Raw genomic sequence first — 19,666 nt, forward strand, 5'->3', positions numbered from 1 at the left:
GTTACCTGTCTGCACCTGACACTCATCTACTGTAACTACATTTAGACCACACTGATACTAATATTGTGCTTGATCTACGATTTGTTTTTATTGTGCACTTCAAGAAAAAAGTCGAAATGCAGAGATGAATGTTGAAATACAATTTCAAGAATAAAGTCGAAACTTCGTGAATAAAGTTGAAATTTCGCCTTTTTTCTCGACATTTCGACTTTATTCACGAAATTTTGACTTTTTTCTCAACATTTCGACTTTTTTCTCGAAATTGTATTTCAACATTGATCTCGACATTTCGACTTTTTTCTCGACATTCTTCCTCTAAAATATTATTTTTTATTTTTCTCCTAATACTCTTCCGTACAAACCAAACATCTCCCGAACGAAACTCGTTTAAATGTCAGTTTCACTTTAAATAAATCAACTTTTTGCATGAGATTATTCTAGATCAAGAAAGACTAGTCTTCATATAACTACTTAATTTTATGCATGTGAATAATACATTTTGCAAGTACAGTTAACTTAATTTAGTTAAGTTTACTTTATTTATCAAATAAGTTGACTTTAAAAAGAAAAAAGAGGAAAAAAAAGGAAAAAAATGTAAAGAAAAATAAAAAAAAATAAAAAATTAAGTTGACTTTACTTGCAAATGAATTTTGTACATACTAAAAATGTAGTAGTTTATACAAAGACTTTATGATTTTTTTTTAATTTTTAAAATTTTTTTTAAAGTAGATCAAGCAAGATATTTTTTACTGTGGTTTCTACTTAAACAAATAAAGCATGTTTCATCTAAACGTTGGTCAATCTGCCCAAAAGATTAAAATTGTTAAAGGAAAAGTAAATACAACAATATCATTGTTGTTGTTTGTGTGTAAATGAAGATTGGCTGGGATTACAGAAATACTGCTTGTTAAGGAAAAAATGCACAATGTCTTGTTTTTTGAAGTTCAAAACTAGATGTATTCATGTAAAGTAACAAACTTCATTTTTAATTGTTAATATCACAGATTTAAATGTGTTATATTTTATTGTGCACTTCGAGAAAAAAGTCGAAATGTCGAGATTAATGTTGAAGTACAATTTCAAAAATAAAGTCGAAATTTCGAGAAGAAAGTTGAAATACATTTAAACTTTTTTCTCGAAATTGTACTTCAACATTAATCTCGACATTACAACTTTTTTCTTGACATTTCAACTTTTTTCTCGAAGTGCATAATGAAAAAAAAAATCGTCCTCCTCTAAAACATTATTTTGATTTTTCTCCTGCCTGGCCCTAATACTCTGTACAAACCAAACATCTCCCAAACAAAACACGCTTAGTCAGTTTCACTTTATTCGCTCAGACATTCAGAAACATTTGCAGAAACAAGTCCAGCTTCAAAAAAGGTAAAAACTTTTCAAATGAAAACATAAATCTGTGCAGTGGAGATGTTGCAGCGCCCCCTGGTGGCCGGAGGGAGACGCCGCCGCGGCTCCACTTTGGTCCCTTTCATCGAAATCTCCAGTTTGGGTTTTTGGTTTGGGGTTTTTGGTCCTGCCTTTGTGGGTAAAACAGAGTTTCAGGCTGTTGCACGGTTGTTAGCATAAAGGAGAGGAAGGGATGCGGGAAAAATAATGTTTTGGTTTTTGTGGAGCAACTTCTGGCCTCCGCCTCACGAGTACATGGTCAGCTGGAGCCACTGCAGAAACAGAAACAGAAACAGAAACAGAGTCGGATCACTAGCTCGGTACCGGCGGGTCTGGCTGCCGAACCCGGGCCAGTAAAGTGCTTCACCTCCTTGACGTCCAGCTGGATGGAGCCGTTGTCGTCCTTGTCCAGCGTCTTAAACGCTCCTGCAGAACACGAGAAGAACCATCAGCACCGGCATTAGACCAAAAAACAAACAAAAAATTATGTCTGGAGCGCAAAATGTCGGTTTTCCACGCTTTATTATCTCCCGGGTTGCAGCAAAGTGGAGTTTGGAGATACAATCCACTTCTTAAATCTATCTTTGCGCTCCTGTAATTTCTCCAGAAGTTTTTTTTTTTTTTTTTTAGTTTAGTTTATTGGTCCTTTCAATTCCCACAAACCCAAAGTACAAGTGTAATTCGTCGGTGTTATAAAAAAAATAATTTTTGGTGTATACAGGACTGTCTCAGAAAATTAAAATTGATTTTGTGATTTTCTGTAATGCAATTACAAAAACAAAAATGTCATACATTCTGGATTTATTACAAATCAACAGAAATATTGAAAGCCTTTTATTATTTTAAGAAAACTCAAATATCCTATCTGAAAAAATTAGAATATTCTGGGAATCTTAATCTTAAGCTGTAAACCATAATCAGCAATATTAAAATAATAAAAGTCTTGCAATATTTCAGTTGATTTGTAATGAATCCAGAATGTATGACATTTTTGTTTTTTTTAATTGCATTACAGAAAATAAAGAACTTTATCACAATATTCTAATTTTCTGAGACAGTCCTGTATGTTCCTCTTAGTTCATATTGGCTAACTCTGCTTTGGAAGAGCTTCTGAATATTGTCAGGAAGTGTTTTATTGTTGATTTTTAACATAAATTGCTCTGTTTTAAGGTCCACTAAATCTCTGAATTTAAGCACATTTTAATTTATGAATAATGTATTAGTTGGTTCTCGATAATCTGCTTTGTTTATAACTCTAATGGCTCTTTTTTGTAAGATAAAAATCGGTTCTATGATTGTTTTGTATGTATTTCCCCAGATTTCCACACAATAAGTGATGCAAGTAATGCAATCGCACTTTTTCTCTCACTCCCAACTGGGTACTCGGCTGCAAATGTAGCAGCCCTTCTCTGGGAATGTCTTTCCACATGACTCTTTTTGTTATTTGACAACTTCTCGCTGCAGAGCAAATATTCAGGGAATCCTTCTGCATTGGCAATGGATGCAAATGATTCAGTCCAAGAAACATTGAATCCTTTTTTCTCCTCAGTTATTTTTCTCTTTTTCCCTTTGGGATCCATGGCCCATCACACAGCCGCCGGTTTGTTTCCAACGGCCACCTGCCTGGCGCCGCCCTGCTGGTAGAAACGTGTGTCGCAGGCTATGACGCAAATGTTCAACCCATTTTTACAGCATTGGAAAACATTAAGAATGTTTGTCCTCCTACAGAAACCATATTAAAACTAAAAATGTATTTCCCTCTCCCATCTTTTTCTCTTTTCAAACATTTTTGAAAAAGCTCCAGGGAGCCACTAGGGCAGCGCTAGGAAGAGCGAGGCCCCAGGACGGCGTCCCCCTCATTTACTTCCATCTCCAGCCGCCACATGTTTGACACCCTGCTGTCGCACCAGCAACCCCAGTTCTACTGCCCCACTACCCCCCCACATGAAAACGAGTTCTTCCCCTCTAAACAAACTACCGTATTTTCTGGACTATAAGCCGCTACTTTTTTCATAGGTTTTCAACCATGCAGCTTATACAAAGGTGCAGCTATTCTGTGGATTTTTCTTCCACTGCTCGGGGCGCTCTAACCGGAATTAGAATCAAAACTAAGACAAAATAAATGCAAAGAAGAATACACTACTTCTTCTTTAGCAGATAGAAGTAGGTAGAAGGATATTTCAAACAGATAAATAGATAAATAAATACCAGTTATTTTCTCTTGGTTCTGTCCCGTTTTAATCAGCAAAGTTGCTGCCGTGTTAAAAGACACTGTTAGGAAAGATCTATTTAGGTACAAACATGTACATCATTTACAGTTCAAAATCCTTCTGTACATGTAGTAAATATCTAATCTAACATAAATATCTGCGGCTTGCATATCTTTCTTTTTAAATAGAGTGGATGCGGCTTATATGTAGGTGTGGCTTATAGTCCAGAAAATACGGTATTCCTTCGCCCCCCCTCCTAGATTTCGATTAAATGTGTCGTCAACAACACACCATCACCCCAGTTCCAGATCCATGACCTCCGCCCTCCCCCGTCCATGATCTCGTCACTGATTAATATCGGCAGTCGTTTCACTGTCAAACTCTTCTTCTTCACCGAACTTCGGAGGTTGTTTGGAGTCTGAAGTCTTCCAATCCTGACACAAATCAACTTTCTCCGATTTATCTCCGACCCATACATTTCTGGTACAACTTTAACAGATGAATACAGTTCACAACTAAAAACGGCCTGGGAACGGAGGAATTTATAAAAGATAAAAAGACAGAGAGTTTCTACAGGTTTGACCGAGGTAAATTTAAGACTTTTTAATACCATTTTCAAACAAAATTTAAGGCCAAAAAGACGAGTCACTAAGAAATCCAGCACTGAGGTCGAGGTTGCCAGATCTGGCTGACAGGTTCCAGCCAAGACGCAACATAAAACTCGCCGAAATAATGAAAAACTCGCCCAAATCATACACATTTTAAATTATTTGTAATTATAAAAGTATTATAATTTTATTATATTATTATTTTATTATAAATTATTAAATGCATAATAAATTTCAAGTCATAAGTAAATGAATCTTCGCAAGACCACAGAAAGTTCAGGCTCTGAACAAAGACTACAATTAAATTGAGTAGATTAAAATTGAGTAGAATAAAGCAAATCTACTTTTCTCCGCCATAATGTAAACTGTTTTGTTAATAATTTCTCCTAAATATTTAGTAAAAACCAGGAAAAGCAGCCCAGATTTTATCAACCCGCCCAGTCCAATATTTTTCAGCCCAATTGGGCTGAAACCCGCCCAACCTGGCAATAAACTTTGTAATGATGACCGGAATTCCCTCTAAAATTAAGACCCTTGGATTAAGATTTAAGACATTTAAAGGCCTTTTTAAGACTTTTTAAGGACCCGCGGTCGCCCTGGAGACGAGTCACAGAAGTGAGAGTGAAAGGAGGAGGAAGAGGAGGAGGAGGAACTCACTGCACATGGCGTCCAGTCGCACCAGGCAGCCGATGAAATTATCAAAGTCCATGTCGCCTTTCTCGTCGCTATAGCGACGGATTATCAGCTTATAGAGCTGGTCGTTCAGAGGGAACCCTGCGCACACACACACACACACACACACACACACGCACACACATCAGTCTGAGGTGAATCCGGATGTTGTAACGGTACAGTCTGAACTCTAACGGTCCCCGGTTCTCACCTGCAGCCTTGAAGGCCCTCGGCAGCTCGTGGGCCCCGATCACCCCGGAGGAGTCGGCATCGTGGGACAAGTAGATGCCCTGAAGACGACAAACACACCATCAGTTAGTGGGGTCACCCTGAACATCAAATCCTTCTTTATTTCATTCATTAAAAGAAAAACAAAACAGTTCAATATAATTACAACAAATCTCTTTCCTTGAATGAAAGGGAACAGAAAGAAGACTAAGCTTATTTTATCTGTCCCTTTTTCCTAAGAAATCAAATTTCAATTAATGTAATAATAAAAAAAACAAAGCAAATTACAAATTACGCAATTAAAAAGAAACACTTTCCAATAAGAAATTAAAAAAAAAAAAAAAAAAAAAAAAAAAAAAAAAAAAGCAAAGCTACAACAAAGTTATAAAATAACACAAAATAGCTGTCGTCAAACACAGACAGTCGTATTCTTTTTTGATTCAAAGAAAAAAAATATGACAATGGTACTAAAAAGAGAGAGAGAAAAAAAAGAAAACCCACCTAACGTAACAATTATCATGATATTTCTTCATCAAACTGGCTTTTATTATTCTTTTAAATGTAATGTTTGATTTGAATTCTTTGGCTTCTGTATCCAGATTGTTCCATAAACTGATAACTTTTACAGAAACACAATGTTCCATTCATTTTGTCCTGAATTTTGTTTTTTTAAAGATCTCTGTTCCTTTTAAGTTATACTTATTTTCTCTTTTTTCTAATTTTTTCTGTATATTGATTGGCAAAACTTTCTTATGAGCTTTAAACATAATTAGCAGAATTCTGTGGTCCCACTAATTCAAAAAATTCAACAGTTTTAACTAAAGGAATAATGGATTTGAAGGATGACTACATTGTTTTCTACTAATTATTCTTATGGCTTTTTATTTGGAACCCTGAACCGCTGAGGTTCAGACTTGGTTCCTGGTCCCGGGAACTCACCTGCCACCTCTTGATGTTGTTCCACAGGTACTTGAACTCGTGGAAGCCCAGTTTCCCCGTGCTGTCGGACTGCAGGCCGCGGGTCAAAGGTCAAACTCAGAGTCATGGACCGGACCAGAACCGGGACAGAGACGGACCCAAACAACCACAACCAGGACCCAACAAACATGAGGGACATGCTACATGACTTGACTTCTCCCAATTCTGGGACCAGTTTCTACTCTGGATGATTTCAATATCTCTTTTTGTTGCCATCAAATTCTAAATCATTAATTTATTCTGTTTCTATTTCTATTCTACTTTATTTTGGGGGATTCGAGTCATAAACATAAAGTTGTGATTAGCAGGTTTCGATATCTTCTTTCTGCATCCCTGCTGCCACCAGCAAAAGTGGAACAGCCGTTGCCACGGCAACAGATGCTGCCGTTGCTAAGGGAAGGATACGTCCATGACGGCCACCATGCTCCTGCAGGACTCGATGCTGAACCCGTCGGTCTTCAGGCCTCCGTCTGGGGGGGAGGTCAAGGTCAAAGGTCAGGCCAAGGTCGTCTCAGGTCAACAACAAATGTCAGCTCAAGGTCAAAGGTCATTTCAGGTCAAGGTCAAAGGTCGGCCTCTAACGACATTGACTCACGTTTGGAGATGATCTTGTTGAGGATGTTCTTCAGCTCGTTGGGGCTCACCTCCATGTCCTACACACACACACACACACACACACACACACACACACACACACACACACACACACACACACACACACACACACACACACACACACACACACACACACACACACACACACACACACACACACACACACACACACACACACACACACACACACACACACACACACACACACACACAATCAGTGAGATCTGTTTCCATGACGATGGCGAGATCAGAGAGGCAGCAACTTCCACTCTGAAAATCTGCAAGTTAGATTGATTTTAGGACGGGTACTGCTGCTGGTACACTGCAAAAACTCTAAATCTTACCAGGAACATTTGTCTTATTTCTAGTTAAAATGTCTCATTTTTAGTCAAAAAATCTTCTTACCTATAAGATTCTAATGACCAGAAAAATAACTTGTTATTTGAACATTTACAACTGTTTCAAGTAAATTTTCACTTGAAATAAATACAAAAATCTGCCAGTGGGACAAGATTTATCTTCTCATTACAAGCAAAAAAAATCTTGTTCCACTGGCAGATTTTTCTACTTATTTCAAGTGAAAATCTACTTGAAACAGGTGAAAATTGTTGTTTTTTCCAGTGATGAGTTTTGTTTTAAGTGTAATGAGATTTATTTTACTAAAATTAGACATTTTAACTAGAAATAAGACAAATCTTGTTAAGATTTTGAGTTTTTGCAGTGTACTGGTACTAGTACTGGTACTGGTACTGGTACTGGTACTGATACTGGTACTGATACTGATACTGCTACTGGTACCGGTGCTGGTAGCAGCACAGCAACAGCCACTCCCAGCGTGCAACAGTACACAGACACCACAGAGGTTTCAACATGGTGGGTGTGTGGCGGTTCTGGATGGTTCTGAGGGGCGTGTCTGGACCGGTCCTTAAATCCCTCATAAATCCGCTGCTGAAGGTCCAGACGGGTCCAGACCTGACTTCACCGGCTCGGGGAACCCTCCACCTCCAGAGCGTTCCACGGGGAACCCCCCCGGCCGACCCGGCAGCGTGACTCAGACCCAAAGGAAACCACTTCCTTCTGTTTTCCTGCCGCTCCTGCGGCTTCTGACTCACTGCTGAAAAACTCCTTTCTGAGTCACTCAAACTGAATTCAACACAAATGTTTTGGACCCAACCAGGAGACGAGCTTAAAGTCCAACTGGATCTTAAATCTCTTAAAATCCTCTTTACTGTCTCTTCTCATGTCTGCACTGCAGAAACTCTAAACATTTTAAAATAAAACCTTGTTTCTGAAGACTATTTCAGACTATTTTGCTCATTTTCAGGAGTATTTTCTGAATATGGAACTTTCAGTGGCAAGAATTCCTAGTGCGGGACCCTGGACATTAAAAATATGGACACATGCCATTGAAAAACTGAAAGAACTGAATATTGAATTAAAAACTTTTTTTTTTTTGCTTTCTTGTCTTGCTGTTTTTGTCCTGTTGTTGTGTTATTGTTGTCTTGTTGGATCTCTAGGGTGGGTGGGGGGACGAGTGATTTAAAGGTTTTTGCTATACAATTGCGTCCATAATTGTCCGATTTAATTGTATGCATCAACAAAATAATAAAAAACAGTTGATCACAAAAAAAGAAGTCTTTTCATGAATATATATTTGTTATGTTCTTATTTGTTAGAATCAGAGACTTCTGAGCAGACTCAGGAGGTTTTATCTTCTGTGATCATAACTGAAGGCGTCGCCGTCCCTTTAAGAGACACGGGCCTCGGCCCTGGCCCCGCCCACCTGGAGCTCTGGCCCCGCCCACCTGGAGCCCTGGCCCCGCCCACCTGGAGCTCTGGCCCCGCCCACCTGGAGCCCGGCCAGGTGAGCCTCTCGTACCCCCGCCCTGGTCCTGGTGGAGACCGAGCCGGTCTGGCGGGTCCACACCCCTGCCATGAGTCACGGAGGCTCCGACTCCCGTCCACGCCCACGCCGGGCGACGCCCCCGTGGTACGAGGCCCCGCCCAGCCAGACAATGACAGGAATGCAGAAGAAGAGCGGCTCTCGCCCCCGGGGCCACATGAAGATCCCACATGTCAGTCAGGAGACACCAGGAACCGCTTCAGGAGACGTCTGATCCCAGAATAAATACACAAATTAAACTTTACGCTCTAACGCCAAGAGGTTGAGGGGGAGGGGCTTAGACAAACAGAGGGAAAGGATTTTATTCTCCCCACAAAAGCAGCGTGAACGAGGCCCGGGGCTGCAGAACCTGCAGGATCGAGAACAAAACCGGTTTTTGAGGGAACCTGACAGGTGAGAGGAAAGGGGCGGAGTCAGGGGCCTGAAAGGCCTGACAGGTGAGAGGAAAGGGGCGGAGTCAGACGCCTGAAAGGCCTGACAGGTGAGAGGAAAGGGGCGGAGTCAGACGCCTGAAAGGCCTGACAGGTGTGGCAGAGATGCAGAACCGGCTGAGGAGCTGAAAGACCCGTCGACTAAAGCCTGAATTCTGGTTCTGCGTTAAACCTACGCCGTAGGTTAGGCGGCTACGCGGGAGTCTCTCCGTAGCTACGCCGTAGCCTGACGTGCAACTCCCAAAGAATGCAGACCGAGAGGGCTGTGATTGGTTCTCTTGGTAGCAATGCATTTCTGGTTCCGGTTCGTGAAGCAGTCGTGAACTTTCAGCGCTCTTTTCCTTGTGTGTGTGTGAATTTTTTTTTTTTTTTTGCACAATAGTTGTCCATATCTCTTTGATTCACTGTGACCAGAAAAACCGGAAGCTAAACAAAGTATCAACTAGCGATCTGGGGGGGTTTATTGCACCGCGGCGAAATGGAGTGACAGAGAAGTCCGAAGGGTTCATGGCAACGGCAACGGCGTCACGGCAACGGCGTCACGGCAACGGCGTCACGGCAACGGCGTCACGGCAACGGCGTCACGGCAACGGCGTCACGACAACGGCGTCACGACAACGGCATAGGCTCTGCATTGGTTTAACGCAGAACAGAGACGTTCAATAAACGAGACAGCCCACTACGGTTGTGTTTCCTGTATCTGTGTCACGTGACTGCCACGCCCCTTTAGGAGACAGCAGGTCCTGAGTCTATTGAGTCCTATGGGAAAAGTGAACATGAGCACAGATTATTACCAATTCCTTCGCCCCATAGTAACCTAAGTAAATATGGGACCCATTTTTCAAAAGCCACAAACCTTCTGAACATTCTGACACCAAAATGGCAATTTTCAGACCGACAGATTAGGAGAAAATGAACTTTGTTTGAGACCTGTCTCTGTCTGAGCAACACACTCTCGCGAAATTTGGCTCTCATCGTTTTCCCATCGGATAAAATTAAGTTTAAAACTAAAATAAAACTTGCTTCTTTGCTTAATAATACTGTTATTGTTATTATTTAAGTCTTTTTGGAAGAAAGTTGTACTGTATCTAGTGTTGTATGTTCCAAAACGATGTGGGGAGAGGGGCGGCCACGCCCACTTAGGAGACCGGAAGTGGATACCATTTCATACCATTGGCAGTAACGGTAATGCACTATCTTCTGTATAGAGGATCTTTGCGCAGAACCTTAATTCAGGTTTAAGACGCCTCAGAACTCCTACATCAGAACAAGAACCAAACCTGAGAAACATCCCAAAGTGACGACACAAACAGGAGGCGGAGCTCCCTCGTTGCTAGGATACCACACTCCCCTCCGATATCCATCAACACTCAGATTAGTGAAGCTTTACTGCGTTTAGCTGGATCCGAATCTCTGGAGGAGTAAAAGGACGAGCCGCCGCCTCGGAGGATTCGGACTGAACTCGCAACAGAACCCGGAAACGCTGATGATGTCACGGCGTGAGAGGTAGGGATGGGCGGTATGGACTAAAAAATGTATCACGATAATTTCTGGCATTTATCCCGATAACAATAAAAATGACGATTAAAAAAAAATACCAATTCAACTCCACCTTTTTAACTATAAATCTATCACCACATTCAGTCTTTGGAGCCCCCAAAACAAGTTTTCTTGTTTGTGATTTAAATCACAAAGTAGAAAAAAATACAACTTGATAAATAAAGAACAGGACAATGTGCAAATTAACCTGTGGTTGGAACAAGCCACAAATTAGATACTATTGAATTTTTTTTTCGTAATAGTCAAATGTTATATCAAAATGTAACAACCATTTCCTTCTGTTTTTGCAGACTCTGCACATAATAGATGATGTTTGCTCCTCGTCACTCTTTTTAAATCCAAACCAGTTCCAGAGCTGGAGCCTCTCCTCGCTCTCAGATCCGCCTTCCGCCATGTTTGTTACACAAAAACATCATCAACGGGAATTTATCGTTTTTTACCGCGTGATGACAAATTCTTACCGTGGGGAAAATTATATTGTGAACGGTAAAATATCGCCCATTCCTAGTGAGAGGGTGCAGAAATGACACTCAAAGCCTTCAGTGAACGAGTCGCGGTGCTGCAGGTCCGGACCAGAGTCTGTAACCGGGTCCCCGTAGACCCGAGGTTCCGGTTCTGACCCGGCTACGGAGCAGAACCGGGTCCAGGTGTGTGATGAATCCGGGTCAAACTCACGTCTCCGGCCAGCTGCTGGAAAACCCTCCGGAACTGCTTCTCCTCATCGCTCTCGTGGGCCTCGGAGAAGTTGAGAGGCCTGCGGGGGGGAGGCTGCACACACACACACACACACACACACACACATGGATGAAGGCCTTAACTGGAAAAACCATATTGATCAAGTATGCAAAAGATCTATGAAGATGCTTGGTATACTGAGGAAAGTCTGTCCCCTGATCCATCGCTCCGCTCACTTAACTTTGTATTATCAGGGTTTATACAGCAATCCTTATGTTAAATTTAATACCAATTTAATACCTTTTTCACTACCTTCAGATTTTTTTAAAAAACTGTCACAACATTAAGTGTTAATCACGGACCTTTTAACATTAATACAGATTTTGAACTATAGAACACTATACAGAACAGATTTAGACTCATTGATGTTGACCAGATGTTTCACATTTATTTCACTTTGTGAATGACAATAAAATAGACTGCTTAAAATGTAAAAGGTAAAAAATAATACCAATTTAAAAAAAATAATACCTCTGACAGTGAATTTAACACTTTTAATGGCCTTAAATTTGGCAATTTTCATTTATCACTTTTTAATACTTTTTAAAACCCCGCGGAAACCCTGATTATAGTTTTCTGTTTCTGTATATGAATTACTGTAATATTGTCTGGTCTGCAACTTATCCATCCTTCCTTAACAAACTACTGACAATCCAGAAGAGATTCCTGAGATCAATCTCTATGTCCAATAGACATAATCATGTTTATTTGTGCACAAGTTTATCAACAATAAGCAAGATCTTCCGGACACCTTTCATAATTTCTTTAGTTTTTCATCCGACTTGCATTCATACTCAACTAGACACAGTGTCAATCTACATTTACCCTTCTGTCGAACATCTTTTCATCAGTTTAATATTTCATTTAGAGGTCCTAAACTCTGGAACATTTAGATATGTCTCTGAGGTCCACATTGTCATTTATGTCCTTCAAAAAATTGCTGAAAAAATATCTCATGTCCTAATTTTTCAATGTATTCTCTTTTATGTATCCTTGTTTTCTTTTCATGTGTATAATTAGTTTTCCTATGTTTGTACATTTAATTTTCTAGACGACGGGAGTGGAACTCTGTACACACACACACACACACACACACACACACACACACACACACACACACACACACACACACACACACACACACACACACACGTCTGTCAGTGCCACCGTCACACATTCCTGAGTCTGTTGGTTCAGGAAATCTTCCACTGGAGCCTCAGAGACGGTTCTGTGTTTGGTTTCCTCCAGAACCGGCTCGTCTGGACCGCTCCAGGTTCTAATTCTCTCTCTTTTATAGCGATTATTGGGTAAAAAATTTACTAAATAACTGATTGATCAGATAAATCACAACCGAGCACGAAACCTGATCATCTTTGATGACAAAGTTGGAAACAAATACCAATAAAAGGAAAATCAACTGGTTTTTTTTCATTGATATAAAAAACATTTTTATATTATTTAATTATTTCTAGAAACAGTTTATACATACAAATGTATATAAATTAATTTGAATTACATTAATATTCATATTTCATAATAATGAAGGTAACATACAAACACGTATAGTTAATATATTTATTAAATATGTAATTGTCATTATTTTAAATTATTTACAAAACAATGTATACATTAATTAAGAATTTATATAAAATATTTGAATTCTATTATTTTCAATAAAATCATATTTATTAATATTTCATCATAATAAAAATACATAAAAATAAAGTTATAAAGTTATAAAAAATACTTATTATATTCTTATCATTACTTATAAAATTGTTTATCCATGAATAATGAATAATTTAAGAAGAAATGTAATATTTCAAATAAAATAATATCGATTGATCCAGTTTATTAATAATATTTGTATTTTTTTGTAAAAGCTTAATGACACGCCCACAAACTCTTTTGTGTCTAATGAGGTTTTTGTTTTACTTTAAAACACAAATATTTTGTGCTCATTTATCGCAGACGAGAAGAAAACCTGAGACCTGATCAATAAGCACTCACCGGGTCGGACGGCATGAACTGGGCCGGGTCGATGTTGCTGTGGAGACAGAAAAGACACGTCATCTCTGAACCAGAACCAGAACCAGAACCTGCTGCGGTCCACGAAGGTCTCACCTCACCATGTCGATGATGCCGCCGATCAAGTTCTTGGCCAGAAACATTTTGTCGTCTGAGGAGAGAGAAGAAGAGAAGAGAGAAGAGAGAAGAGAGGCGTTCAGGCCCGGTTTGGAGTGTCCAAAGATAAAACGAGAGGCAGATGCTCCAGTTCTGGTTCTGGTCCCCCCTCTACCTTTAAAATTAGACTTATAATCTTCCCTCATGATCAAACTTAAGGTCTGAATGTGCCCGGATCACCTGAACATCCCTTCAGTTAAGCTGCTGGAGGTCCAGGCTGCTGGGCAGAGGTGTCAAGTAACGAAGTACAAATACTTCGTTACCTTACTTAAGTAGAAATTTTGGTTATCTATACTTCACTGGAGTAATTATTTACTTTTTACTTTTACTCCCTACATTTTCACGCAATTATCTGTACTTTTTACTCCTTACATTTTAAAAACAGCCTCGTTACTCTATTTCATTTCGGCCTTTAAAAAAAACTATCCAGTTAAATTGCTCCATCCGGATAGAGTGAATTTGGTTGTGGTTGTTTCAGATGTTCTTGTCCAGTTTTGTTCTTCCATCCGTTCCCTCAGATTCCTGCAACTAAACTTGGATGTACATTCCAATAAAGGTTAGGATAAATGATAACATGTCTCTGAAGTTTGACTTTTTGCACCATTACAATACTTATAGGCAACTAGTCATCATATCTCCTGCTCTCTGAAACACATGTTAATGCTCAATAGTACACATATATGGTTCTTTAATATATTTACATTATACTATGATACATTCATTTTCAATGGCTTTTGTCCTTAATGGCTTTTCCCCCCTTACATTACTTTTACTTTTATACTTTAAGTAGTTTTGAAACCAGTACTTTTATACTTTTACTTGAGTAAAAAACTTGAGTTGATACTTCAACTTCTACAGGAGTATTTTTAAACTCTAGTATCTATACTTCTACCTGAGTAATGAATGTGAATACTTTTGACACCTCTGCTGCTGAGGAAACTCCCATGATGCACTGCTCTCTTCACTCCTCTTTTTACATTACAGATAACGTTGCTATTGTCATAAAAACATCCGATTTGCAGATAAAGTCCACAACGCTCCAAAAGGTTAATCAAATATTCTCTCAGATTAAATTAAAACCATAAAAGGGAGTTTTTAAATTAACGGACGGTTCAGATTTACTTTTGATTCGGACATAAAATACCAAACATCTGGAAGCAGCTTTTATTGTTTTATACTTATATATTAAGGATTTATGTAACACTTTACACTGAAATATTTCTAAATGTTAACAATTAATAAAAATTTGGGAAAACAAGGGTTTATTTACTATTATGTTTATAGTACACTTGTTCAGTTTCTTTTTTTCTGTATTTTTTTTAAAAAGTTTTCATACTTATAATTAATTTGTATCGTTTATTTAGTCTGAGTTCATGTTGTTCTGAACATTTATCTGACTTTGAGCTTCTGTAACACCCAAAACAATAAAGGACTATCTTATCTTATCTTATTTCACCATAAAACCTGCTAAAATGTGATTTATTTCCATTTTCTCTGCAAGTCTGAGTATTTTGATTTGTTCATCTGACTTTTAAAGATGTGTAAATATTCACACTGGTATAAATAAGAGATAAAAATCCACAAACTAATCAGATTTGATCGGTTTTGAACTTGTAAAATAGAATAAAGAGTAAAGACGGTAAGGTTGAGGTTAAACTCAGCTGTTTGTTCAGTTCTGCTTGTTATTCCTGCAGGAGTTTTCCAGTGTAAGTTTCCACGGGTGGGTGTAACACTCCCCAGTTTCTGGTCCGGGAGGGTTTCCACACCAGAACCAGGCTCGGACCCGCGTTAATACTCAGATAAAAGTGTAAAAACGACAGAAAGACGGAGTTTGTGTTACTTACGGGGATGTTTTTGTCCTGCTGAGGAGAGAAAAGCGGAGGACGAGGAGACGCTCCGGAGGAAACACAGGCGGTGACGTCAGCAGGAGACGCTCCGGGCTGAAAACACAGAGGGCTGGCCCCGCCCACACGCCACGCCCACAAGTCACGCCCACACGCCACGCCCACAGAACCCCGCCCACCATCAATCCGACCGGTCCTAACGCCCTCCCTTTACGTTTCTGTGAAAGACGAAAAATCATGCAGTTCCTCTACCGACCACTAGGAGCTGGATTCAGGGGTGACTGTGATTTCTGGGGACATCCAGGTTAAAATGTTCACATTTACATCAGAAAAAAACACATTCAGAACTTGCAGAGGTGTATAATCCAGGTGCCATAAAGTAAAAATCCAGTCCAGCAGTTGTTCCAACCAATCACTAAAGCAGCTCCTCTGCAGGTAGATGGTAGGTTGTTATTGAAAACACCTGTTTTAAATGTACAGGCTGATCCACAGGTATATGTATTAATGAGCAAGAAAATTATTTGACTAATGGTGCTTTTATGGAGCCAAATCAAGGCCAAAAGTTTTGCTAATTTGAAACTGAAAAAAAAGATCTGAAACTGAAAAAAATATTTGAAACGGAAAAAAAAAGTTCTGAAACTGAAAAAAAGATCTGAAACTGAAAAAAATATTTGAAACGGAAAAAAAAAGTTCTGAAACTGAAAAAAAGATCTGATACTGAAAAAAAAAAATTAAACTGTAAAATAGAATTTTCAGGTTCAAATTTTATTTTCAAATTAATAATATTGATCCCTCAGAGGGGAAATTCCCTGGTGCAGCAGCAAACATACACACGCTCGACAATTTTTATAAAATATACACAAAGTATGAAAAGGTATAAAATTGGTCTTAATTTAAGATTGATTCAAAACTATTTTTTGATTTTGTAAAAAAAAAAAACATTAAAGCACATTGGTACAATTAACTTTTGCTCAATGTTTTGCATCTTGTCTCTGTGGTTATGATTGCAGCAAAACGCTGCAATACCACTAGACATCAAGGGGGGCAGTGTTGAGTTCCCCTAAACGTGAAGGAAAGACAGAAGAGAAGAAAATTGGAAGACGTCTTAAAACGGAGAATCGTGCGCGTCGTTAATTTTGTGCATAAGTTAAATAAAAGAAGTCTCTGTTTATGCATCAAATCGTCACTGGCCCCTAGTGGATGTGTTGCTTAGCAACCACATGAAAACAAATGATCCACATGGAGGTGTGAAGGCTAGTGACGTAGAGATGTTTGAATGTATGAAAGTGGAGCATAAACCAGGCTTGAGTCAAGGAATTTTTATATTTATATAAACTGCCAGAGTTTTGGGAACTAAGGAGACCGTCTGCCAAATCTTTGGGAACCGAAGAGACTGTCTTCCTGAGTTTTGGGAATTGAGGAGACCAGCTTGCCGGAGTTTTGGGAACTGAGGAGAACAGCTGCTGGAGTTTTGGGAACTGAGGAGACTGTCGGTCAAAATTTTGGGAACTAAGTAGAGCTTCTGCCGGAGTTTTGGGAACTGAGGAGACGATCTGCCAGGGCTTTGGGAACTAAGAAGGCTGTCTGCCGGAGTTTTGGGAACTGAGGAGAAATCTGCCAGAGTTTTGGGAACTAAGAAGACCATCTGTCGGAGTTTTGGGAACTGAGGAGACGATCTGCCAGAGTTTTGGGAACTGAGGAGCACTTCTGCCAGAGTTTTGGGAACTAAGAAGACGATCTGCCAGAGTTTTGGGAACTGAGGAGAGCGTCTGCCAGAGCTTTGGGAACTAAGAAGGCTGTCTGCCAAAGCTTTGAGAACTGAGGAGAGCATCTGCCGGAGTTTTGGGAACTGAGGAAAGCGTCTGCCAGAGTTTTGGGAACTATACAGACCTGAACAGACCATCTTTTGGAGCTTTGGGAACTAAGGAGACCAGCTGCCAATGTTTTGGGAACTGAGGGAGTTTTGGGAACTGAGGAGACTGTCGGTCAAAGTTTTGGGAACTGAGAAGAGCAGCTGCCGGAGTTTTGAGAACTGAGGGAGTTTTGGGAACTAAGGCGACCTTCTGGTGGAGTTTTGCCAAATGGTTCAAGTCTGCCCCAGGTCCGGACTGAGGACAGATCCGTCTGCTGTTGATCCAAACTTCTGTCACATTCTGGCAGCGTGAAACTTGTAGGAATTAACGGGTTCCAGATCGGGGAGCAACATCCACGACATCTGAGATCTGTAAACCTCCCAAGAACCAGCTCGCCCCCCAACGGTCAGACTTCATGAAACTGGACCCCCAGGTTCTGGTCCCTGAGGGTCTTAGCACTCAGCAAGGACCAGGCAGGAGAATCAAAACAACAAAATACTCAGCATGACCTCTGTTCCTCATGTATCCCATAATGCAGTGCACCACTGATGAAAGGTCACAACGATGAGGACGAGGGAGCAGTTTTCCCTGATTACCATAGTAAACTGGTTCCCAGGACCAGAACCAGTCCACAGAGGCCCGGCGGGCCCTGATGGCAGCAAGCCAACAGTTAATAACGTGGCGACAGCGTCTAGAGAGGCGTTTTTACAGCAACGCCTGTTTTCAGAGAAGCCTTTTGTTGAGCAACAACGGACAGCAAACCAACAAACCGACCAGTTGATCAAGCTTTTCAGAGTCTCTGGTCCCTTTAATGTTTGACTCGACCTTCGGCACCGAAACGCCACTGAAAACCGGGCGAGGCACAACAGTGATTCACCTGCAGACGGCCGCAGACAAATATTTGAGATATGTGAGTTGGGTGTGTCTCGCAGGGAGCGGACCGACCTGTTTCCCTTTCCAGGGCCGGGCCTGGATTCCGCCTGCGTCCCACCTGGAACGCACATGTGGATCTGATCTGGACCGGTTTGGGAGCCTGCGGCTCAGTTACGGCGCTGGGACGGGCCAAGTGGGCCAGAGGGTCGTAAACTGGACCTAACGTGGGTCATAACCTGTGTGTGTGACATTTTCAGATAAGAATGAATCTGGATGCAGCAAAGCATCATGGGTCTGAGGAGGAGACAACCTGTCTTTTAGAGATGTGTCCACGGAGGAGCTACGTGGACCAAGTCCTGTTAGAGCAAATACCTTGTTGTTGCTGCAACTTTCACGCAAACACAGCAACGTAAATGATGTGGCTCCCCTTAACACCCGAGCTGTGGAAAAACAAACCGGTTCTCAGCTGGTTCCCAAGTTGAACGAGTTGTGAACCAGAACCAGCCCTGGAACCAGTTTGGTGGAAAAGGGGTATTTGAGGACCGACCATCCTTCACATGGAGCTCTTGCTATGTTGTACCATCGTCGATGTTGGACCGAAAGAACTAAAAAATAAATAAATAAATGAATAAAATAGAATTAAAAAAAAAGACTGATCTCAAAACCTACTTCAGGCAGTATTTGACCTATAACAACCGTCTTTTATGTCCTGCTGCAAACTCTGCTGTTGTCTGTTGTTTAAATTGTGGTTTTATATTTTGATTGTTGTACGGTGAGGGCCATGAAAGGCGCTTAACAAATAAAATGTATTATTTTTATTAATTATTATTTTTTCTATTAATATTATCATCATTATGATTTATTATTATTAATTTTGTATTATTTATATTATTATTATTATCATTATTATTATTATTATTATTATTATTATTATTATTATTATTATTATTATTATTATTATTATTATTATTATTATTATTATTATTATTATTATTATTACCTTCCCAACAGGCGTAGACAAAACTTGTGTCACATCTGGCCCCAACAACACAAGACAACACAAGACACGTGCAGATGTGCAGATGTGCAGATGTGCCGTGTCTGGCCCATATTACATCCACCACCTATGAAAAGGTTGTTTTTCAGTTATTTTGTTTTATTTTATCACAAAGCAGCTGATGTGGCCACACAGGTAAAGTGATTTGGGCCAACAGCTATTAGAAACGCAATAACAGTGATTAAATGACCGCACGCCCTCCGGTGGTCATGTTAGGAACTGCAGGTCACATTATTGGGAAATGCCACCCTTAACTGCAGCTCTTTAGTGTGATTTTTTTTCTTTCATAAAGTTAAAAACACAACTAAAATCAACAACATAACGTTGTCAGAGCCGTAGTTTATGTTTGTGTGGTCGGGTGCTTCAGTGGGGTAGAAATATTTATTTACTGCCGTCTCTGGTCCCACAGTTGTTGTCAACATAAGCATTAACTTTAATTGGTCATTTTAATGTGGCTTTAAAAAAATACAACTATTTTGTGTGATGACTTCATGGGACAAATCCTCAAATA

At 40.0% G+C, this 19,666-nt stretch overlaps 1 protein-coding gene across 1 annotated transcript; it reads right to left on the bottom strand.

Moving 5' to 3' along the window:
• Positions 1-1,308: 1,308 nt before the first annotated feature.
• On the bottom strand, positions 1,309-15,494 carry capns1b (calpain, small subunit 1 b). The gene is made up of 11 exons (XM_061719912.1): positions 15,373-15,494; positions 13,469-13,523; positions 13,355-13,391; positions 11,285-11,377; positions 6,696-6,753; positions 6,506-6,570; positions 6,062-6,130; positions 5,106-5,184; positions 4,880-4,996; positions 1,772-1,830; positions 1,309-1,676 (listed from the first exon to the last, which is right to left on the bottom strand). Exons 2-11 carry the CDS (start codon positions 13,513-13,515, stop codon positions 1,650-1,652), a joined length of 651 nt encoding a protein of 216 aa, XP_061575896.1. The 5' UTR covers positions 13,516-13,523; positions 15,373-15,494; the 3' UTR covers positions 1,309-1,649.
• Positions 15,495-19,666: the final 4,172 nt, after the last annotated feature.

This window comes from Cololabis saira, chromosome 4 (genome assembly GCF_033807715.1).
Source record: "Cololabis saira isolate AMF1-May2022 chromosome 4, fColSai1.1, whole genome shotgun sequence".
Lineage (NCBI taxonomy): Eukaryota > Metazoa > Chordata > Actinopteri > Beloniformes > Belonidae > Cololabis > Cololabis saira.